At 43.2% G+C, this 23,711-nt stretch overlaps 1 protein-coding gene across 5 annotated transcripts in view; it reads left to right on the top strand.

Annotated features, from left to right (window-relative positions):
• Positions 1-23,711, top strand: part of TTC28 (tetratricopeptide repeat domain 28) — a 119,332-nt gene that overhangs the window by 48,223 nt on the left and 47,398 nt on the right. For 4 of the 5 annotated variants that reach the window (XM_032447827.1, XM_032447826.1, XM_015877937.2 and 1 more), the window contains 3 exons: positions 16,120-16,267; positions 18,702-18,974; positions 19,758-19,888. In XM_032447827.1, coding sequence (XP_032303718.1) covers positions 16,120-16,267; positions 18,702-18,974; positions 19,758-19,888 — 552 coding nt within the window. Of the gene's footprint in view, positions 1-14,111; positions 14,198-16,119; positions 16,268-18,701; positions 18,975-19,757; positions 19,889-23,711 lie in introns of those variants that run through there. The other variant, XM_032447828.1, reaches the window with a different exon arrangement.

The raw sequence follows: 23,711 nt of genomic DNA, 5'->3' as shown, positions 1-23,711 counted from the left end.
ATGTGAAGGGAGCACGTAGCAGGTTGTATAAGGAGTGCCTGAAAGTTGACATATGCATGTAGGGTGTGTATTTAATAGGGAAAATGCATTCCCTTGCTATTGTGTATTTCAGAATAGAGGCTTATTGATTCAGGTGCTTGAAACGGTGATGCTTTCAAGATGAATTTCCTTTGGGAGTAGTAGTGTGAAAGGGTAAAGGGGAAATGATTAAAATTTAAACCTTGAGACGCTGTTGAATTACGTTGTCATTTTTTAAAATGAGACTGTATGGCTGAAGGAGGAAACATTTTGGTCAACTCCAGTCTGTTTTTAACTACTACATCCCCGTTTAGGGTAGATGAGTGATAAGAGGCTGTGGAGTTGAATGTCCTTTATGGCACAAAAATGACTGCTGTGTCTGTTGTGTATAGAGGAGATGCTCTCATTGAGGACATGGTGGCTGTCGGCTGCTTTTACCCTGGATCACTGTGCCAAATCTCCGGTTGCTTTTCAAACACACAGTCACAAATTGATGTGTCAGCAGGATTGTTTGATAGCTTCTTCTCTCAGCTTTCCATCCCCCAAAGAAAATTCTATTGTGTGAGAAGTCATACTGACCAAAAAGAACAGGCTTTTGCTGACCCTGAGCATGCAGTATACACATGGATACACAGCTGTTGGGTCAGGGAACGTGCAGAGATGATCCTGACTTCTTACTGAACATGGGAAACTGTCACTGTTTCTGTCCATCTGCTTCTTGTTGTTTGTGTGTGCCACGTGCATACAGACACAGTAGCCTGGAATTTCCTGTGTGACGGAGGAGGAGACCAACAAATATTTGTATTTATAATGCTACAAAGAGACATCCTGTTTTGTTACATGTTTGTCTTCGGTTCCACAGTCCTTGCTGGGTGAGAGAGCATTGTACCTAAATCAGAGTCTGAAAAGTAAAAGGGACTATTAAGGTCAGGTGCAGAGAACTGAAAACAGGGAGTATACAAAACCTGAAGGCTGCTGAGACCAACAGGCCTTGGCATAAGAAGAAATGGCAGAATTTATTTGTAGTGTGTTTTCTTTTTATTGTTTTATTTCTTCTAATTGTCTGGAAGAAAGCAATGTGTTGATAATAGGAAAAGAGATGGTGTATACAAGGGGTGACTGGGTACTGATTGCCTGTACACCTTCACTTTTGTCATAGAATCATATAACGATCAGGGTTGAAAAGTACCATAATGCTCATCTAATTTCAACCCCCTGCTGTGTGTGTGCACGGTCGCCAACCAGCAGCCCAGGCTGCCCAGAGCCACATCCAGCCTGGCCTTGAATGCCTGCAGGGATGGGGCATCCGCAGCCTCCTTGGGCAACCTGTTCCAGTGTGTCAGCACCCCCTGGGTGAAAAACTTCCTCCTAAGATCCAACCTAAACCTCCCCTGTCTCAGCTTTAAAACCATTCCCCCTTGTCCTAAGAAATGAGGAAAACCTCCTTGGTAGCATTAGTAATTGTTAGGTCCTCAGCAGGAGTTGTGACACATCATCTAAGGAGCTGTTATCCTTCTCCCTTGGTTGTCAGTGGAGGGGCCGAAGGTGCACAGCTTGGCAGGAAGATTCATGGCTCTTGTGTGACAGCAGAGTAGTACGAATTCTCTTCAGTTATTTTGCTTGTTCAGAGTGTTTCAGTGCTTTCATGCATTTTGCTCTGTTTCTGTGCCAAGATTTTTGACCTGTAGAACAGAGCTTTGAGAAGTTAATGCGTATCTGGGCTGAGAGATACCAGCTCGTTCACAGCTCCATCCACTTTTCATAGTCTTGATTCCAACGGGAGCATAAAGAGTACAAAATACATTTTTAAAACACGTTGATGCTTAGTCACCCTGTCTCTTTCATGTTTAACTTAGCTTTTCCCTTCATCTAGTTCCTGGGTACGTAGCAGGAGCCAAAAAGTCACTTTAAGTCGTATTATATGATTGTCTTTTTTGCCTGTGTGGCTGTTAAAGTGGAAGGAGCCTGGCTGAGATGTATAACCTGTGACTGTATTCACTGTGAAGTGTAACTTTGGAAGTAAATCTCTGCAAGGGGATTGAGTTACTGTGACTTCTCGTGAGGTATAAACAGTGTTCCTTTAAATTTACATCAAGCAGGGCTGCCATTGCTTACCAATCTAATGGAAGCTATGGTAATTGCTTTTGTAGGTTCCATTTATAGATCAGACTTCTATGACTAAATTTAATTACTTACAGCTGAACTCAGTCAAAGTAGTCAGCTCAAAATAACCTCTGCCGTGCTGCGGTGGAAGCAGCATGCTCACAGAAAAAGGTATTTCCCAATTGTTCTGTATTTCAAATAAGAGTTCTCTCTTTTGTGTATTGATGGTACAGTTAACTGAAGAATATACCTCTGTGGAATCCTCCCAGCTAACGCTATGAACCACAATGACAGGCTGCTCTCTCCCGTGACTGATGATAAGGAATGCGGTATGGAGCTGGTTACCCCAGGGAATATATGACATTATGTAAGTTCACAGTGCTCATGAAAGACATTTTCCTTTTTGGATGCTTAGCAAGGTTCAGCTACCAAAAGTAAAGAGCCCGTCTCATAGACAAGTGACAGTGAAGTCCCAGGTGTGTTCAGTGAGGAAGAAAGAAGGGAGCATCCAGTCATCGTCACTGATTTCATTTTTCACCTTTCTCTCTTTTTCATATAAATGGTAGAGATGTTTCTTTAATAAAACTAACAGAAAACATCGATTATCATCAAAGCCAAGTGTGCTCTGTATTAAATGTATTATTTCTTCAAATAATCGGATGCTTCACAAAATTAATGTAAGCACAAGTGGAAAGGGGCATTCATCAGCGAGTGCTTGTCCTTCCTGTGGGAATGCTGCAGCTCACAGCTCTGCTGCAGGGACACTGCCCTTTCTTCCCAGAGAGGTGCTCAGGGGAATAGCTCAGCTAGGAAGGATTCTTCTGTCATTTAAAGGATGAACTGGGAGGTAATTACTTATGTCACCAGGTCAGTCAGTATTGATGTGGGCTGCGTCAGCTCTGTTAGATGTGGATCAGTCTTTGGTGGTTGAGAATTGATTTAAATCCTGCCAGCTTTGCAGTGTTTGGTGTGTAGCTGCCTGTGAATTTATATTATCGACAGCAGATTTCCAGGGCAGTCTGAGTTGTGCTGTTTGGTCCTGTTGTACATTTGGCAACCCTAATCCTCTTCTCTCCCATCTTCAGAAGCACCTTGCTTCTTCCTTCTCATTTTTCATCTTATTTCTCCTCTTTTTTTCCTCTCCTTATTTTTCCCTTTTTTTTCCCCTTTCTACTACTTGCAGGGTCCAGCGCTCATCATTACATCTGATAAATCCCAAGAGGTATCCAGGGCAACAAAATTAGTCTGAGTTGATTCATGTGTAGGATGAAAAGCAAAAGACCAGTAACTAATTTATAGAGCTCAAATCTTCCATCATACTTTTTTCAGTATCCTATTCCTCTCCGTGCTCCAAGAACTTAGGATTCTCAAAGGTAGTGATGAAAGTTATTTAATTAAGCATGAGGTCTATATCCTGAATAAAGGATTTGTTTGCAGAAAAGCCACTACTGGAAATACACGGTACTAAAATGCAAGCAAGTCGTGCTTTTAGCTCACAGGACTGTGCTTAGGCTGTAGGCTTTGGTTTAATGCCTCAGTGTTTTGAGGATTTTATGAATATTCTCAGAAATAAGAGCAGAGATCAAAGGTGTTGTGATGCAGTGAGGACATGGGTGAGTACTGTGTGTATAGGAGAAGGTATTGTGGGGCTTTCCTGCAAGCCAGCTCCCTTAATGATCAGATGAGGAAGGTGGGCTGACTCCTGCAATTAGCCGGCTTCAGAACTGCCATGTGTAGTGCTGTAAAGGGTAAGGTGAAGTCAGCTGATGTATTGTGTTTGATCTCGTGATCTGCCACAATCCATTTAAAATTGTCTCAGCACTTAAAAAGTAGGATCGAAATGGAGAAATGTGGAGAGCTTGTAGAGCCTTAAGTTGTTAAGCTTTAATATCTTTGAGAATAAACAAAGTAACAACAAAAGGCACGTTTAAAGGGATTAGATAGGATTTTTGAGAGAAAGCAATTGATTTAGGGACACGTGCTCCTTTATTTGAGGCAGGATAATGCCTTCTGGCTGGGTTGTGCTGCAAGAAAAGGTTAAGTGTATTTTTTGTAGAGTCATTAAGGCTGGGAAAGGCCTCAAAGACCACGCAGTCCAACTGTCCACCCAGCTCCAATACTGCTCACTCACCACATCCCAGAGTACTACAGCCACCCTCTCCTTAAACACCCCCAGGGACTGTGACCCCACCACTCCCTGGGCAGCCTGTACCAGTGCCTGACTGTGTTTCTGAGAAGACATTCTTCCTAATATCCAAGCTGAGATATTTTGGAGATGTTCTGTGTGGTTTGTCCCTTAGTGTCTAAATTCTGTACTTGTATACAAGGATGAAAGGTACTAACAGGGAGTTCACAGAGCAGCAAAGCTGGCTATGTTCAGGCAACAGTCCAAAGCTGTGGTGATGCTTAGTGATGGGATCTGCACGTATGTATTGTTAGATGCATAAATGAGAGGGGAAAGGGGAAGAGTGTGACGGAGCTGGAGGGGAAGAGATGAATTATTAAGTGCAGAATTATTAAACTGGTGAAATGTGGGTGAAAACAGGCTTGGGATGGCTCCTCTGTGTGAGGAATTGTACAGCTTATTAAAGCACGGCCATAGCTGATTTGGGGTTTACCTGTTGCAGCCCCCTGCGGTATGACACCTGCTGCAGAGTCAGTCCAAATAGCCTTTGAATAACAAAGCAGAGAAGTGCAAGGCAGTTGAAATGAAGCAGATGCGTAGCAGGGAAATAATTTAAAATGTACTGCTTTCATGCTATCTCTTGACCCTTTCAGGGCAGTTCAATAAAATCTGGTAGTTTCTATAGCAACTACTAAATTACTTGGTGCTTCAGAGGTCTGGGATAAAGGAGGCGAATCAATGTAAGGAAACTCAGGGTCGGTGTTTCTCCCCTTTGTGTTACAAGAGTAATGATCTGGCAGAACTCACTACGTGTGACGCTCATCCTGAAGAATTTTTCCCACGTTCACCTTAGCCAAACAGATTTATATATTTAGTATTTCCACAGGCTGGATTTTCTTCCCGTCCCCATCGTTGGCTTTGTCCTCCTTGGCAGGCGGTGCTGACTGAGCACAGTAGGGGTGACTGCAGGCTGGGAGGCAGCACAACTGCACCCATGTGGGCAGAGGAAACTATACCTGCTGGTGTTGCCAGAAGTGACTGCCAGTAGAAGTTTGGTGGAGGAATGGTGGTCAGGAAAAGTCCTTTTAGTGCTCAGAGAGAAGTGGCTGAGCTGCAGCTCTGTGTGGTTCAGAGCATTCCTCCAAACATCTGGGTGCTCCGTTTTAATGTGCTCCTCAACTTAGTTGATTTGGCCTTCCTAAAGGATAACAGCATATTCTACTGTCAATTAAGAAACAAGTCACGACTGTTTCATAGATCCACGTATGCTGGTTGCATTCTTGACCAGGAAGTTTTAGTTCAGCCACTGTCTGGTCATTCAGAAGTGATTATTTTCTCTGATGCACACTGGACTTGAGAAAATGGAGACTCGTTTGATGCCAAAGTTGACTTTTTGGTGTTGTTTAGTTGGGGGCCTTTCAAGAGCTGCCCATTGCTGAGCTGAGATTCCTGGCTCCTTCCTGCATTGCTGCTCATTTGCTTTGTGCATGCTTGCTGTGCTGTGTGCCAGGCTAAAGGTTGTACGTGCCTTTTTAGAACTGAAATGAAAAAGGCATGAAGTGACTTGGTGATGTGAACGGAGATGGTAGAGCTCGTGAGGAAGAGGATTAGAAACGCTTGGCTGATATTCTTTGAAAGGCGGACTCTCAGGGAATGTCCTCTGCGCTGTGTCATGAGATTGCTTCTAGTACTCACCCCTCACTGCTGAATAGTTCAAATCTGCCTGCAACAAGCAGGAGCAGAATCAGAACTGAGATGAGGAAAGTATGCATCATCTTCTGATTGCACTTACCCTGTTCCTAACCTGACTGCTAACTCAGCTACACCACACTATGCTGAGGCTTGGCTGCTCCTGGGCAATTAATTCTGCAGAATCCTTGTCTCCCACTTTCCTGTCTTCAAGAGAGATGGAACCATTGTGTGTCTGAGCTGAAGCTAACAAGCTGGACTGGACAGCAGGATTCATTAATAACTGTTCTTCACTCAGTTCAAATGTCTCGTATCAGACTTGGGAACAGAAACAGAAATCCTCATACAGAGTTTGAGATTCAAAGAGAACCCAATGGTCTGCTACAAACATTAAAATAAAAAATCAGGCAATTGTCTTCCCCTGCCTGTGGCTTAGAAATACCGACGTGTGGAGCAATAAACTATCCACGGCATCAGCTCCGTGGCCAACGTAAGAATTCCACACAAAGGGACTGCATTAAACATGTGTGTTTCATTTGCTTTGTGTCAGAAATATTTGTTGCTAAAACCAGTCCAGGTGAGTGACTGTGGTTTTTGAAGGAACTGTAGTTACCTTCTGTCGTAATGCTGAAAGGGAAATAGAAAGCTTACTTTCACCGGAGCTTTTCTCCCTTGGATTTTCCATGTAACTAAGAACAAAATCACTTGTCTTTTTATTATAGCTGAACCTTGCCAGAGTAGCTAGTCTTTTCGGTGACTTCATTACTTTTCCTACATAGTTGCATGATTTTAACCATATGAAAAACTGCAAGATTCAGTATTCAGCTTAGGTAAACATCTCTGTAAGTGGGCAGTATCCTCAAACGTCTGCTGATGTTACTAAGCAATCTGCAGACAAGGAGACCTTCATTTTCCAGCCTGTTCTGGGATGGCAAGCTAATGTGGATGTTAAAGACATGAGCACGGTCGGGGTGTCAGAGTTTAAAGCTGAAATCACAAAGTAGCACTGTTTTGTTGGATGGGAGATGGCCCAATCTAGCTCCAAATTGGTGGCGTGCAAGTAATTGTCTCTGTCTTCCAGCTGTATTAATTTTTGCTAAATCCTTTTTAATCTCAATTTACTTTATTAAATCATAGAGTAGTTTGGAAAGAAACCTTAAAGATCACACAGTTCTACCCCCCTGCCATGGGTGGGTGTGCCTTTTACTAGATCAGGTTGCTCAAAATCCCATCAGCCTGACCCTGGAAACTCTAATGTGGAGAAATATCTGCATTTCCACAACAATCTTAGGTGGTTTTCAGAATGAATGCAGTTAAAGAGAAGGTGAAAATGGGTTGATCTACCAAGAATTGAAGAGAAGGAGGCAAGACATGGAGCAGTTTTAGAGACAGTAAAACCAGAAGGGTCTGATCTTCTGGGCAAGAGGAAGAGCACGTGCAGACTTCTGGATTTTGGTCATCTTCAGTAGTCTCAGCACACATCATTGCATGCTGTTAGTTTTATTAGCTGCCTAACTGCTGGCTAAAGATCTACTGTCTTAACTGTGAATCTAGATCACCTATGTCAATAAGAGCTGCATTTGCTGACAGAGACCTTTGAGATGTCCCTGTCTGTCTTTGCAGTGAGTGCCAAGCCTTATGCAGTGGGCTGACCAGATGCTTTAATGTCTCATTTCTGGTTTTTGTTGTGGGTTTTCAGTGTGATCCACCTAAACTTGCTCAAACTGCCAGTCTGCAACATGGAGAAATGCTGAAGAGGAGGGGTGGTCATTTAGGCTGCTGCTCAGATGAGTAATTCAAAGTGAGGTAATGAAACTGCGTGCTGAATTGTTTGGGTGGATGTTGTTTTCTTTAGGACATGGTTTTTATTTTTCCCCGTTCCTTCTTTGCGCTGCTTTTCATTTGTTTTTCTTTTTGAGAATACAAATAGTAGCATATGTTTGTATATACCCGAGTTCTGCTAAGTTTCTCAACACATTAAATGTTGTTAGGATTGTGTGCAGATGTACACTTGAAGATACATCTCAAATGTTCATGCAGTATAAATCAGAGTTCAGACATGAAATTAAATGAATAATGTTAGAAACAATCCTGCCACTGCACCAGACTTAACCAAGAAACACCTTACAGGTGCCATGTAATCAATTTATTCTAATATTATATTGCCAGTCATGCTGTGCTGGGATTGGTGTTAGAGCTGAGCAGCACGAAATGTGGCTTAACTTATCTTTTATAACTCTTAAAACAAGTTGTATAGCCAGAAACAGAGCAAAACATTGTCCCTGCTGAGCTGCAGGGGAATGCTGGGTGGTGTTGTACTCATCTCTGTGTCTGCCAACCTGAAACACTGTGCTGTATTTGTGTGTTCGTGGATTGCTTGCTGTTTGTCTAGAGCACTTCCCTCTAGCTTGGGCTGGTTCTTACTGTTGGATAAGATGGAAGAGCTGTAGGCAGTAAAGGTAAAAAGATGGTTTGCATGTGCTGTTGTTATGGGTTTGAGATGCTCTCTGAAGAGGAGGCTCTAGGTTGCAGATTGTGTTTCCAGAGCAAGCCTGGAATAAGCAGGAAAGGAGCAATGCTGCTATGTGGAAAGCTGTGCTGTTGATTTTTGTGCTAACCAAAGTAAGCGAAAATTGGATTCAGTTACTGATGATTATATTTAGCTACAAGGTATGGTGTGTAGCTTGTGGTAGCAATGGTAATGGGAGGGTGGTTGGACTGGATGATCTTGTAGGTCCTTTCCAACCTTGTGATTCTGTTTAGATCCTGTGGGAAAGTGATTTGTGCACCATCTCCCACTTGAGGAAGTGGAAGCATAAATTCATAACAGAAATTAAAGGCTCCTTTGGTAAAGTAAGGCGTGATATTTTACCTGCCCCCCATTGCTGCTTGTCCCTGTGGACTTGATGGGACTTAGAGGAAATTTCCACTGTCAAGGAATTTTTTTTGTTAGAGTTGCCTTGGAAATGGGAAGAATATGAAGAATCTGTGCTGCAGAAACAATGGATTTGTTAGATCTTTTCCTGTTAATTTGGGGTGGTTCAGGTGCCAGCTGAGTGTACTGACTTGGGAGGAAAATTGTCTCAGTGCAGCTTTAACTGTGAAAGCAGGAGTTGAATGCATATGGACTGCAAGCAGTATTTATACATGTGCTGCATGTGTTCTGAATTAAAGCACATTCTTCCCTCTCCCCACATTCCTGAAATCCCACAGCAGAGATTTGTCCCGTATTTCTCTCTAAAATTTGGCTGTAAAGCAGTTACAATGGGAGAGGAGAGATTCAACCTGGTGCCTGGCCCCAAGAAGCCATAGTGACTGTTCCCGTGTTTTGCTCCTTTTCTTCAGTCCATGAGCATTGTATTCATCAGATGTTGGCTTTGCTCACCCGGAGGCTGTGGGGAGCAGCCCCCCATGGGGTGGTTGGTGCATCCCACGTGGAAGCGTTCTGCAGGCTCAACACAGGCTGGTGAAATGTATTGGAGATTATTCGTGCTATTTTCAGTGTCATCTGCTGATCTGGCAAATTGAGGGAGCATTGTGGTTTGCCTTTTCTGTTCAGACAGTTGGTTGTCCAGGGCCTGAAGCTGACGTGAACAGAAAGGTGTTTTGAATTTCCTCCCATGTGTACAATGAGAGTCTTTGTCTAAGACAGATTTATTATTTTTTTCAAGTTTTTCCATGTTAATTTGACAGTTGTTCTCTGCTCCAAACTCTTGTGATACCATTCCAGTTTTGTTCTTCCATCTCCATTACCCAGTCGCAAGTCAGCCAGCAGCTGCTTAGGAAAGTGAGTCACTCTCAGAGCTCGAGGTTTGATGACAAAATGACCACATAAATTCTAGTGAGGCGGGTTGGGCGCAGAGCAGGCAGTGCTGTGGTATTGCCTGCAGCCTCTGCAAGGACCACCTACAGAAAGTGAGGGGTTGGGCAGAGCAAAGAGGATGAAAGGTGGAGCTGCAGGAGCCCATGGTGCCCCTAGAGGAGCCTGTCTGGCACCCACACGAGGCTTGCAGGGCACACAGCATTCATCCTGAGCAGCATGAGCTGCATGATTAAGATGGGTTGCCCAGCCTTGGTGATGAAAGCCTCGATAGTCTTTGCCACCACACTTGCTGTGGGCAGCGTGGATCACTTGTATATGTTGACCTCAGTTCATCGTGTTCTTACAGGCATTGCCCTATTTCAGAGATGTATTTAGGGTTCTTGGTTTTCTGACTGTGACCTTAGATGGCCATGTGGCAGCGTGCTCAGATGTGCCAGCTGATGGCCCAGTTCTAACTGTTGAAGAGTATTTATTATCAGCACCATATCCTGTCCAGCCGAAAGAATAAATAGGCTGCTTTTAGAGAAATACTTGTACCCTGGTACTAAATCTTCTTCCAGAAAGATGAGCTCATGCTACAGACTTACACGAGACCGTGGTAAGATGGGACCGAACTCCTGCAGCTTTTTCTCTCTAATTCTTGTAAGCATTGCATAGGTGACACGCTAAGGAGCTGAATGATTTATTGCCATAGGTTCTGCAGAGAAAAGTGGTACGAGCCCAAAGGGTTGTACCAGAGTCTGCTCCAGCTGCCAGTACGGTATGAAAGTCTACGTCCCTGGTCTGAACAATTACAATATATTTTGATCCTTATCTGGTAAGAAAAGCACTGGATTATCTGGGTTACACTGATTTGCTTTTGTTTAGCAGAATTTTGGGACATGTAGGAGAAAAGAAATTCCATTCATACAAATGTCATTTCTTGTTATTGTATTTTTATTGTTACTGTTTGTTTTCTGTTAACTATGAGGTGGTTACTGTTGCTCTGCCTAGAACAGCTTTTGTGTTCAGAACCCTCTTAATGTCAGTCATTTTAGTGATTGCATTTGCATTCTGATCCCATTTCAGATTGCACCTGTGAATTTGTTATCCGGGTTCAGTGACATTTGATGAGATGAGGATCAAAAGGCTCACAGGCATGTCTGTATTTACAAAACTGGAGGGTCAGATTAGGAAGGTCTTCTTTCATGTTCTCCTCTTGTTAATAAACTTTTCTTAAAGCCAAAGGAGGAAAAAAAAGCCCACAAAAAAATTATACTCTTACCATGAAAGTATGACGTGTTCTGTTCAGCATGGGGCAAAGAGGCAGCTCTGAAACAATGCAAAGGGAGAGTCCCATCTGAAGGAGGAGGTTAAGTTCTCTGTGGGCCCTGAGCTGGATCTCTGTAACTTCAGGTCTCTGATGTTCTGTATGTTGGCTTGCTGTTTGAGCAGCCTTCATTATGGGGCCAGTTTACTGCATGGCTTTGAAGTATCAGCTGCCAAATACATTCTGCAAGTTAATGAGAATGATTTATTTTTGTTTCCAGAGTATTGGGAGTGTTTTCAATATTGTTATGGATAGAAAGTGCTAATTATTCCCTCCTTGTCCTCTTTCCCAGACTATCTCCACTTGGCTGTATGAAGTGTGTATATTGTCTGAGCTGCTGGTAGTTGCCCAGCTGACTAAAAAATGTCCATAAGAGGCTGCAATACGGCCTGGCTTCCCCAAACAGAAGGTCAATAGGCTTATTCACTTTCTCTTCCATTAACAATCTCCCTTGCTTAGTATCAGTGACTTGATAAGATCAGCTCTTTGCTAAAGCTGCCTTTTACCTTTTAATCCTCTTCCCCTCGGGCTCCTGCTGGTTGTGCCTTCCTCTCCCACTGTTCACCAACAGATGTGCGGCACCAAGTGTGGGCTCACCATGCAGTGCCATCCCATGGCACAGCAATGAGTCTGCAGGTGAAGAGTCATGGTGGCACCAAGCACCAGAGATATCAGCTGTGTTTGAGAGGATGAACCCAGTGCCAAATTTCAGCCAAGAGCAGAACTTTGGCTATGTTTGAGTTACTGTACAGGCTCCCAGATTATCCTTGCAGGTGTCCCATAAAGATAGGTACAGAGAGAAATGTTTAGATTTGGTTTCACCTTTCCATAGATCAGAGTGAGTAATTTCAGTGTTGAAATATAGGCCAGTGATTTCCTTGCTGATCCAGCATGAAGGGGAAGGAAAGAAAAGAAATTTTAACTTTGTTATGTGTTATTCACATTCCTTTTCTGCTTGCCTGTCTGAATGTGAAAGTGGAGCACTGTGTGTTAATATATGGGACCCAAGAAGGAACATGCATGAAATATAGACCATCCTTCCTGTTCTCAGCTGGTCTGTGTGTGTATCTGGATGTTTTGCTGTTTGCATTCAGACTGAAGACAACAGCACTGTTAAGTGCTTATCTTAGGAGGTTGTAGAAAGATGTCAGTTATTGGTGCATGCTTTATTAATTGTGAAAGCGCGTGAACAGTTATTGGTTCTGCTGCTCCTTTCTTTATCCAGGCTGTCTGCAGTAAAGTGAAAGAAAAATCTCAAGGATTTCCAAGTAGAATTGCCGAAACAAAGAAATTCTGTGCTATTTGGATAATGTAATTCATGGGTTCATGCATTAAGTTTTAAGCCTGGCTTTCTAAAGATCTGAGGTTTATGGGATTACTCTGCTAGTCCTATTAGAATTGTTTCTTAATTTGCTGACCGATTAAAAGGCATGTTGAGAAGTCAATCTGCTTTGTTACCGTTTGTTGGTTTTTGTTACTGTTTTGTCAGCTTTGTTAGGATTGAGTAAATACGAGCTCCTCTTGTAAAAGCACAAAGTAATTGTTACCTATTTTGTGGAGGCAGGGATGTGCAGGGAGGGAGGGAACTGGAAACACAGTGAGGCAGCCATGGGGAGGATCTGCTTCCCAAAATGATCTTAGAAGTGGGGAGCAACTGGGCAATCAACCCTTAACAGGAAGCCATCGCATGGGCTGAAGAGCTCTTGTGTTCTGTGGGCTGGTTGGGTCTGTACCCTGTTCCTCAGACCTCTTGGGTTGGGCAGTGAGGTTCTTCTGCTTCTGTCAAGGTTTTTTGGTGTAATTGGTCTGGTGCTACTTAAACAAAATGTGTCTCTACCAGGAAATCTCATTATAAAAGAGGTGGTTAACATACAAACTACTAAATTTAAAACCTTCCAGTGAGGAAATATAAGCTGTCCGTGGGACTGTAATTCTTTCCATCTACCTGTAATCTGTTAGCTTCAAATCTGCAGGAGCCCTTGGCCTGCCTGGAAGCGCACAGGTTACTGTGGATTTCATTGTATCATCCTAGTAACAGGAGCTGGAGAAGGGAGACTTCTAGGTAGTATTGGATGTTGCACCTTTATGCTGAAGTAGCGATGCACCTGATCTAAGGGCCTGGAAGGAGAAGTCCTGGCAGATAACTGCTTAAAATACTCTGTACCCATCTGTACGTGGAGACTGGGACTGTGCTGCAGGAGGTACGAGATACAGTGTGACCTGGGGCATACGGAGGATATTTAAATCTGAACAGGAGCTCTAATACATTTACAAATGCATAGTATGCCTCCCATGTCTACCTATGTAAACCAGTATTTTTAGCAATAATCATCGCTCCTGTGTGTTACTGTCATCTCCATCTTTGTTTTAGTGTGTCACATTTGTCTTCTGCTGGCCATGCGGCAGGTCTGTGCAAGAGAGAATTGAGGGTAATTGAATTTGCATACTCAGAACTCATTGCAAACGTCCATGAGCTTTGAATCGTTAACATAATATGTTCAAATATAATATAGCTGTCAAAAGAAAATGTGAAAGCCCTTCTCTTCTAGAAAGGTGAGAGGCTACGAACAACCTGAGCACTCATGCAAGTTTTGCAAGCTGTAGCACTGATCTGTAATTGGACTTAATTTGTGTATTCTATAGGAATTTTGCATTAATTTGCTTAGTGATCTTTTTGTTTAGTGTGTTTAGATAGACATTGGCTCGTGGACCTGCATTTTCATGCAGTTCTGTTAGGTCATGATGGTCCTTCTGCATGGATACCTCTAGCAGCTCTCAGTCTTCTCTTTGTGTTTCCTGGTTGTGAAGTGGTTTTGAAGCTCTGCAGCAGTACATCAGCAGCAGACCTCAATACACCTGTTCATAAAGCAGAGTTTGTTACTCAGTGCTGTGGCTATTTGAGTTGTCAGGAAAGGACTGGTGCCGTTTACCCTTTGAAATAAGTAGAGGTGTGATCTGATGTAACAGTACAGGGAGTAGGATAAATGTCTTTGTATCATGTTGAGAATGCAGGGAGCCGCAGTCAGAAAGCACCTGCTGCTGTTTGTCCTGTCCGTAGCTAAACATCATCCTCTTGTTGCTTTAATCTTCTTGAAAGGAATCAATCAGCTTTTCGCACCCGGGATTTCTGGTAAATTAATATGATTTTAAGCGTAGAGCAAACACTTGTGATCGTCACAGAATGTGATTAGATTGGTGAAGGGTGGGAAGGTTCTGTCTGTCAGGGCTGTTAAGCTGCGTGGTGTCTCATTCCTTCAGCTGCAGCCCTGGCTCCCTGCCCTTCCTTTCCCTTTCCTCTTCCAGAGGGTGATTCTCTCCGTTTCCTGTTAGCAGATTTCTTCCCTTGATACGTTATCTACATTCCAATGCTAAAATAACTTGTGAATGCTTCTTTTGGAGAGGAAATAGACGCTGTGAATGCTGCTTATTTATTTTGTTAAAGGACTCTCGGGAGCACAGTGTGTGCAGAGGGTTCTGCATAAGCTGGAAACTGGAAGAGAGAAGAGCGAAGGTTTTTTTTTGCAGGAGCAAAATTGGCCAAGATGTTCATTTGATTAAGATTAATAGGCTCTTCTTTGGGGGGGGGCTCTTGTTTGTATTCACACACAAACAATGTTCTGGGCTGAACTGACATTCTGCTTTGTGTTTCTGATGTGCCACCTATGCAGGTAGGATGTATTATGAGAGAAGAGGTGACAGGCTTCTGTCTTTTTGTAAAGCACGAGATGTGCGGCTCGCCTACATGCAAGATGAAGCTCCCTTGCTGGCTGCTGTGTATTTGTGCCCTCATCCCTGATAATTGGATTAGGCAGGCATATTTGTCTTGGGTCTGTGAAACCAGCCTTGTTGGCCTGAAAGGCCCCCATCAGAGACATGCTGCATCAACCTGCCTCTGTGATGAAGCAGTATAGAAAGTAATTAAATGATAATTCTGGGGAAAAAAGGACTTAAGAGCGTACACCATGATTGAGGTGACAGCGTGCTTTGCTTGGAGAGCTCATGATGATGGCTGCTGCACATTTATTACTTCTTTGTATTTTCTTTGATTTAAAGCATAATGCTAGTAATCTAATTAACATTGAATTGGTTTCCAGTACAGTAGCTTGTTTGGTTCAATAAGAACACATTTATACTAAAGGTTAATGAAAAGAATTTTACTTTCATTGAATTCATTAAAAATGGTTCTACAATCAACGCTCGCTAATGGAAAAAGGATTAAATATTCATGTCTATAAATTTCTCTTGTCGTTTCTGATTTTCCTTGATCTCTGCCTCCATGGGTTGGATCCTGAATGTGTCTGCAAGCTCTAATGAAATAGCAGTTTGGATATTAGTTGAAGATTTATTCTGTTTAAGTAAGAAGACCTTTATGTGTATGTATTGAATGTACAGGTTTCTAGTGCAGATGGGGACAGATAATACTTCCAGTACTTGCAAGGCTCTTACAGTCAGGAAGGGAGTGACTTTTTACATGGTCTGATAGTGATATGAAATAGGGAAGTGACTTTAAACTAAAAGAGGGGAGATTGAGGTTGGATGTGAGGAAGCAATTCTTCACTCAGAGGGCAGTGAGGCCCTGGCAGTGCTGCCCAGAGCTGTGGGTGCCCCATCCCTGGCCATGGATGGGCCCTGGGCAGCCTGAGCTGGGGGCAGCCAGCACACGGCAGGGGTTGTGCTGGGGGGTCTGTAAGCTCCCCTCCAACCTCAGCCATTCTGTGATTATCCAGGAGTGCAATACTGAGAGCCAATCTTAAGGAGTAGTTCTTAAGGCACTTTTTAATGTAGCGTAACCTTTTATTTTCTGATGTGTATCATAAACATGAAGTACTGACTCCCCATTAGCATTTCAGAGGTCTCACAAAGGCTGAGGTAGTCACATGTGATGGGAATAAATAACCAAGCTGTGATTTTTCTGACTGTAGGTACCGTGACCAAAGAAACCTTAATGTGGTCGCGAAGCCCAGTGTACTCCAATGTGAGATGGCCAACACGTGGCATACTTTAGACTTGTACCAATTAAATGATTGCCATTTCTTCCCTCTGTTTTTGCAGGCATACTTCCGACAGGGCGTGGCCCTTCAGTACCTGGGACGCCATGCAGATGCACTGGCAGCGTTTGCATCGGGGCTGGCACAGGATCCCAAAAGCCTGCAGCTTCTGGTTGGCATGGTGGAGGCTGCCATGAAGTCTCCCATGCGAGGTAAGTGCAGATGGAGAGATATGTGCTCCTGTGGCCCAGACTTTGTTTTCACTTGAAACAGTTTCCCACAATGCTCTAATGCTTGGCCATTGGGTACACAGAGAGTCTTAAATGCTTAGGGCCAGAGTTTGCCCAGAAGAGCGTTCAAGCAGCTTTTCCACAGTAATAACGCTTTTCAAAACACAATGTTCCAGAAGGCAAAAATCTGTTCTGCCTGTTCACTTGTATTTGGGAAGAACACTGACATAACGTGAAGCTTGAGGTGGTATTAGCTGTAGACTGTTTTGTTTCTCTTTCATAATTGTCCCCATTTTAGAGGGAGGTGGGAGTATCCTCTTTATTCCATTGCTCTGTTTCTTTTGCAAGCTCTTTGTTGTTGTGTTCTAACTGTATTTCCTGAGGGGAAGCATGACAATTCCCATCCTCAGCAGTGCATCCCCAGGGCTTGGGGGTCAAGAAGTGCTGAAATGAAAAAATATTCCCCTTAGTGTTTCATTTTTTTTTACAGTTTTTTTTTCTTTTTTTTTTTCCCTTCCTTTAAAATGAATTCATTTAGTATTTTCCATCCTGCATAGCAGTTAATGTGTGAAGCTAATTTCATTTGGTACCCAAAGGTACCGTGGCTGCTGCTTAGAATGCAGGTGACACAGTATTTCTGTCTAAGCATCTCCAGATTTAACTGGGTGATCTTACTGTCCCGTCATAGTGCAGCTGTATATCTATATTGCTGCTCCCTACTGTGCTTCTTGGTGTTGATGCTTGCCAGTTGTTATCTTCCCACTGAGTATTTTGGCAGATTTTAAATTAGCTCTGCTTATAAAGTATTAGTTTTAATTTGAGTGTGTATGTATGCTGTACTCCTGTAATGAATATTCAGGATCTTGGTCTCACTGGGCTAAGCGTTGTGTGTGCAAGCATGTATTTGTTACGTTTCATTCTGGCCCCCTTTACAAGAGCTTGCTGCCTTGGAGGGACACCTGTTCAGGTGTTATGGGGTAAAACCTGTCGCTTGTAATTTGAACCCACTGGATGATTGATTATTTGGAGCTATGGCGAGGCTGATGTGAGTGGTATCTTCCTGAGGAATAAGAAGAGCAGCTGTGAAGGCAAGAGTTATAAGTACTAGTGATGTGCTAAAGATTATTTAATGCAGGCCCTCAGGGATTCAGGAAACATAAGCTCACGGTATGTAGAGGAAGCTCGGACTCCCTTCCACAGTCAGTGATCAGAGTTGCTTCATCTTTTACCCGATTGTGTCTTTTCCTTCATCATTCACTGCAAGAGATGTAGTGGCCTCCATGTCTGCCCTTCCATTACCATGCTTAATCTCCCTGTCCCGCTTGACTTCAGAGTAGCCAGCAGCTCTTCCCTCTCTCTCCTTATTTTTGCCTGCATTACCTAGCTAGAATCATAAGCTCGGGAGCTGAATTCGTACCTGCTCTTGCAGTGTCATGGCTGTTAACTGAGCCCTATCAGTAATAGTTGATTTTGTGTCCTGGTGGGACGTTACAGGATTTCTGTCCTCTTATGTCTGCATTTAATCCTAGAATCTGGATTGCATCCATTGCAATCTTCAGGCAAGTGTTAAGTATCTGTTGTTTTTTTATATGCATAGTGAATGTGGAGAGGCAGAGCAGATGAAAACAGGAAGCAAATGGCTTCCTGAACCTGCTGTGGTAATGTTGATTCAGGTGAGATCATCTAATCCAGAAATCTTAATTAGTCATAAATGTTGAGAATTGAACTCAGTGTGATCAGGTGGGGTGCAGCACAGCACATATAAGAGGAGTCCTGTCACACTGGTGTCCTTCCTGAAATGTACAGCCAGGATGTTCTGTCACCTGACTAATAAAAATAAATTAGACCCGTTATCACTAGTCTGTCAGGTGTGGTGCTGTTGTTCTGCAGATGTACCTTTGGTTCCTGCCTTGAGCAAGCAGAGCAGCTTCTTCGTGCAGTTTTGGTCACGTCTGTTGGTGCATGTCATGTGCTGTGGTATCTGAACAGGCACACATTTTTTAAATGTTCAGCTGAAGGGGCAGGGACTGCAATGCTTTAATACTCTGCTGTCAGCCCATTTCCAATCTGCTATGAAACTGCAGGTGTTCTCTGTATTCTTTCTGCCATTAGACCAGCCTTCATATTGTAGAATGAGACTGATAGGAGTTCTTGTGCTGTCTTCCTGAAGTGCTTTCTGCAGGAAAAGCACCAACATGCTTGTTGATCTGACCTGTCCCATTGTGCTTGTATTGGGTATTACATGATCTGTTTGAGCTCTGAATTCCTGTAATAAATTCTGGTTTGATTTGGACAGTTTGGCTCTTAATTTATTGTGTCATTTGATTACCAGAAAGGAGGATGAAGTGTTAGGCTGATTTCTGGATGCAAATAACTTAGTTTGTTGAGTAACTCTTCTTCCATTCTTGTATTTTAGAGTCCCTGGAGCCAACCTATCAACAATTGCAGAAGATGAAGCTGGACAAGAGCCCCTTTGTTGTGGTGTCTGTGATTGGCCAGGAACTTCTGACTGCAGGCCATCATGGGGCCTCTGTGGTTGTACTGGAAGCTGCCCTGAAGATTGGCACTTGCAGCCTAAAGCTGCGGGGATCGGTGTTCTCTGCGCTGAGCAGTGCTTACTGGTCCCTTGGGAACACAGAGAAAAGCACCGGATACATGCAGCAAGACTTGGACGTAGCCAAGACTTTAGGTAGAGTTCTCATCTCATTCATTCGAGTGCTGGATTGGTGCAGATGGAACAAATCAATAGCTGTATGAACAACCAGCATCTCTGTATAACACTCAGGTTTCTATGGTGTATCACTAGCTGCTAAATCAAATGTAAGATTTCTGAGTTCGCAGAGTACAGCTCGTGCAGCCTCCATGTGTGAAGATGTTGATGATCAGTGAACATGATAAGGTTTTACAGGGTTCTCTACTGTCTTGTGTATGGGGATAGATCTTACCTTCTGTGGAGAAGTGCACAAAAACCTTAAATGAGTCTTAAGTGAAGCAGTCTTATTTTCATTCCCCAAAATTAGATAGAAAAATGCAGCCAGGCTGAGTTTGTGAGGCTCAGAAGGCAGCAATAGATCAATAGATGTGTTTTGTTTCTGAGCTGAGCTGCAGAAATGCTTTCTGGAGAAAACTGGCATACTCTTTATGTCTTTTAAGCCTAAACAATTCACTTGTTTCCACAGAGAGACTGCTAATGTTGAACAAAGAATAAACATGGAAGAATGGGAGCTGCCAGGTGTTGGGCCAAAGAGGAAATCCACATAATTCTAAAAATAGATTGAGGGTTATTGGAGAAGTTTTTGAAGGTCAGGGAGAAGAGGATGAGGCTTGGCTGCATAGTAGAAATGAGGATGAATTTGTTCTGATCTTGGCTTTCACATTGGAGATTCACTACACAGGGTGATCTGGTCTTTCTGCTGGATTCTTCTGGTGACTCTTTGTTAGCTGACCTTACTTTTGTTTGCATTTGACTCAGGTGACCAGACGGGAGAATGCCGAGCTCATGGGAATCTGGGCTCCGCATTCTTCTCCAAAGGAAATTATCGGGAGGCCCTTACTAACCACAGACATCAGCTGGTGCTCGCCATGAAACTCAAGGACAGAGAGGTAGGAAGATTATGAAATGGACCATACTCTGAATCAGGGCTGTATGATTATCTAAAAAAGATGCAATCCTGTCTGGAAGCCTTGTCTGTCTGCTACAGAACTTTTAAGCTCTGTAATTCCCTTTCCTAGCCTCTCACTTGCCTTTTTTTTTAATGGAAATGCTGTGTTCTGTTAGATATGGTATGTATGTTCAGGTGGCATGAGGATTGGTTGGCACTTGTCTGTTCCTCCCTTGACTAGTTGGGGGCTTATCTACGTGGTTGAGCAAGTCTCTCTCCCTGCCCACTGCCCACAGTCTGCAGGTAAAGACTTGCTGAGTAGGCATCAATACAACATCTCTGCTGTCGTGCGCTGGCTGTCATCAGCTCTCACTTTCCAGGAGGTGTATATGCTACTGATTTGAGCTCTGTTACGGTGCATCTTGTGTTGTGTCTTTTCCAGGCAAGTAATGTGCTGGGTCTCTGCCCTGAAAATTCATAGTCTGCTTAAAATGTGGTTTGTTTAAAAAGTACTGAAAAGAAAAATAATCCACACAAACCTTGAAATACAGCGTTGTGTGAAGTGTAGGTGTTGTTTGGACTGAATCTGATTTGTCTTTACCGTTTACCATTCAGCTCTCCAAGTTTTATGTCGGGCTTCCTGCCAGTCCAGAGAAGCATGGACTGAAGAGTCTGTCCCAAGAGATTTCCACTGAAGGGTCACTATAAGGACAGAGCCATAATTTTAGTGCAGATTACAGAAAGAAGAGATTTCTTTTCCTCCTCCAGTGGATTCCCCTCTGCTGTGAGTGGGAAAGCAGCAAGCGTGTAGGTTGCATGGTAGATGAGTGGCTGGAAGCAGTAGTGCAGGTGTGAATGCTCACTACATGTGAGTGGTTTTGGGGAGACAGAAAACTGGGGAGCAGGTTTTCCATTGAAGACCTATTGAGAAAATCAATTTCAAGTAGTTCAGTGCTTTGCTGAAGTTTTCTTTTACTATTTAAACTGCAATTAAACTTTGTCATGCTGCATCTTTCTGTAGTTTCTGAAAGGACTGACTGGGGGTGGGACCTGTTAGGCATTTTTGTGGTTATTCTACCAGCTGGAGAACCTCATGAATCACTCCCGATCTCCCTATTTCTGTTCATACAAGACAGAAAAGCTGTTGCTCATCATTGTTTTTCTTGGTTAGGTGTCCCTGTTCTTGCTAAGAGTTGTATCTGTGTAGCTGTTCCTACTCGGCGGTGTTTCTCAAAGCAGCAGATACCCCTCCCCCAGTGTTGGGGAGGGGGCTGAGGAAGGAAATTGCAGGAAGCTGCCGGGAATTGCTGAGAGCACAGCAGCCTGACTGCACTGAGCCCCTGAAGTGGCCCAGGGAAGCACGCGCTGATCTGTTCCGCTGACTTGAGGCTGCTGATCTAAACAGATCCCAACAGTCGATCTGGGAGGAATCCAGATAATGAAGCCTAATCATGATAGTTCTTAGTTTATAAACTGACACATCTGGGTACGTAATTAACAGTTATTGACAACAAATGACTGCTTGGTTTAGAAAGAAAGCTGAGCTTCTTGGATTTCCTGTAAGGATGTAACCACAGGAAATTAATTTGGCGCTTTCTTATGACATCATTTTGACCACAGAGCTTCCTCTGAACAGAAAGCTGTTTTTCTTGGCCTCCTTTGCAGACATTTTTATAATGCAAATACTATAAAGTTGCAGTAGTGCTGATGTGAATTCCACCAGAAGGGAATTTGGTGTGCAACTGAAATGAGGTAATTGTTTTACCTCAGATTGTCCAGAGAATTGGCTTAAAAGGTAAAAAAATGCTCCTTTGTATGTAAGACTGCTGTCCTCAGAGGGGAGCGTTGAGTTCTGGGGCTGCTGAAGCAAATGGCTGCACCAGAGGCTTCTGCTGGGTCAAGTAACCCATAAACTCAGGAGGAATTTGCAGAGGGTCTGGCTGTAATATTTAGGTGTCTTCTCTTCCACACAAGCCTTCAGAAAGGCAGCTTTGTCACCTGAGTGGGGAATCATCTCAGCTGCTCGGATGGACTGAAGGTTTAGCTTTCTTTCTCCCTTTAACAAGCACAACTCCTTTAACAAGCAGATGTCATCCCAAGCACAATACCTGTGTCCACATATGTCATCCTCTCTTTACAGCCACAATGCAGAGGAAAAGTTCAGGCTGGCTTCTGACACTTGGAATGAGGGCAAGAATTAAATTTAAAAAAAGAGTGGAACTCATAGGTTGAGATAAAACTATTTACTAAGATAAAGAAAAGGGAAAGGATAGTTCTCTCCTGTACTGGCTGAACCAAAGCTGCTGTGCGTGTGTCTGTCCACACTTCAGCCGTGCCACCTGGCAGCATGGGTATTGATGGGCTGTTCCTTTACAGCCCCTAGGTAAATCATGTAAAGTTTGACCACACCTTCCTAAAGGTGCACAGCTCGTTAGAGCACTGATGGCCACTAGGGCCATAGCACTGTGTTTGTGCACGTTAGGGAGCTCCAATGAAGACCTACCTAGTTGGTGTGCTGTGATGGAAATGCAACACCGTTGGGCTGGTGGGTATAGGCTTTTCTTTTTCTTGTTTAATGTTATAGTTAAACCATTTCTATCCTGAAATACTGACATGCAGTCCAATGCAGGGGTTCGAACTCTTAAACAAGACAAAAAGAAGTGCTTTCTAAGCCAGCCGTCTGTTATGGAATGGAATGCTGACTTTGTTTCTTTGCTCTTAGAACATGCATGGGTAAAGAGATAAAGCTGTATCCTACAGCAGCAATGGTCTTACATTCCTGTGACATATTTCATATTTTGTATTATAAAAATGTCAGTGCACATTGTCTGTTCATTAATGTGCCAAAGAAAGTACATAGTGGCAGATTGGTCTGTTGCCCTTTTTTCCAGTTTTTACACAGCACGCATGAAAGGGCAGGGAGTTTTACACTGAGAGATACCCTAAACCAGCAGCCAAGGTAGGCTTTGTGTGGGAGGAAGAGTGACAGATTGTATTAAGAGGGAAGACCGGGGTTATGCTGTTTTAGCTCATCGTCTTTACATGTCACAGAAGCTGGCTGCGAGGAGCATAAGAAGCTTGAAGGCTGGGAGGTTTTCCTCAGAGACAGCTAAAGCCTGCAGTTATATTTGTACAGTACTTCTATCAGAAGAGTTATTTTTCTGGGCCAAAGGAGATGCAATAGGGAAAGACTTGAAGCTGAATGTATTTAGGCTAGAAATAAGATCAAAAGTTGTAATGGTGAAGGTAATCAGATGTTGGCAGACTTTGTATTGCTTGGAGACATTAAGTCAGAACTAGTTGTCTGTTCAGTGTGCACTTGCACAGAACAAAGCTGTGACCTTATTAAAGAAACCACTGTAAAATGTTGTAGTCTAAGCTATCTGGAAGCTGCAATGAGGTCACCTCTGCTCTATGGGTACCAAGTTAGAAATCACTGAAGATTAAATATCCAGGACAGGTTTCACCTGTGACAGTATGGCGAAGTACCAATAACTGATGATAGCTCCATTTAAAACAAGGAGTAAAACAAACTCCTGATGCTTCCTGGGGAGACTGTGGGCAGAACATTGGATTCAGTAATTGTTTTAAAGTCCAGGTAGAAGATAAACTGTAATCAATTCCCATGTCATTGTATAAAATGTTCTATATGTTTGGCAGGATTGAGCAGGGTTGCAGAGCAAGGTAATTAATTAATTAATTAAGCTATTATTTAGTGTGACTTAGGGTTGAACTTGACATTTAACTTCTAATGGTCATCTCCCAGGAAAACACAGGTGGTACATTTAATCTCCTAGACCGTCTGTTACCTGATCAATGCAAGA

This window comes from Coturnix japonica, chromosome 15 (assembly GCF_001577835.2).
Source record: "Coturnix japonica isolate 7356 chromosome 15, Coturnix japonica 2.1, whole genome shotgun sequence".
Classification (NCBI taxonomy): Eukaryota; Metazoa; Chordata; class Aves; order Galliformes; family Phasianidae; genus Coturnix; species Coturnix japonica.
This window is presented reverse-complemented; position numbering and strand designations above follow the sequence as displayed.